Source organism: Neomonachus schauinslandi, chromosome 1 (assembly GCF_002201575.2).
Source record: "Neomonachus schauinslandi chromosome 1, ASM220157v2, whole genome shotgun sequence".
NCBI classification, from domain to species: domain Eukaryota; kingdom Metazoa; phylum Chordata; class Mammalia; order Carnivora; family Phocidae; genus Neomonachus; species Neomonachus schauinslandi.
Genome location: NC_058403.1, coordinates 210,586,375 through 210,586,712, shown reverse-complemented (window position 1 = coordinate 210,586,712; position 338 = coordinate 210,586,375). Strand labels below are relative to the sequence as shown.

At 76.6% G+C, this 338-nt stretch overlaps 1 protein-coding gene across 1 annotated transcript in view; it reads right to left on the bottom strand.

The window, feature by feature from the left end:
- Positions 1–332, bottom strand: part of LOC123325890 (ubiquitin domain-containing protein TINCR) — a 6,178-nt gene extending 5,846 nt beyond the window's left edge. Inside the window, exon 1 of the mRNA XM_044918472.1 lies at positions 41–332. Coding sequence (XP_044774407.1) covers positions 41–300 — 260 coding nt within the window. The 5' untranslated portion in view covers positions 301–332. The remainder of the gene's footprint in view (positions 1–40) is intronic.
- Between the last annotated feature and the right edge of the window lie 6 nt (positions 333–338).

The window sequence follows — 338 nt, the reverse complement described above, 5'->3', positions numbered from 1 at the left end:
GCCCCCCCCCCCCCCCCCCCCCGTCCCCGTGCCCTGCCACCTGGGGTCGCTGACGAGCAGCAGCACCGAGCCGTCCTGCAGGCGCACGTCGCGCACCGTCTGGTGGTCGTCCAGCCGCCGCGCGTTGTAGTAGAAGGTGCGCTTCCAGGAGCACACGCCCTGGCCCACGAGCTGCGCGCGCAGGTCGCTGAGCGTGTCCCGCGGCCGCACGGTGAGCGGCAGCAGCAGCGCCTCGTCCGCCAGGTGCACCTTGATGTGGTAGCGCTTCCAGCGCGACAGGCCCCGCCGCAGCCCCTCCATGGCGCCCGCCCGGAGCTGCGGCCCCGGCCCCGGGCCCC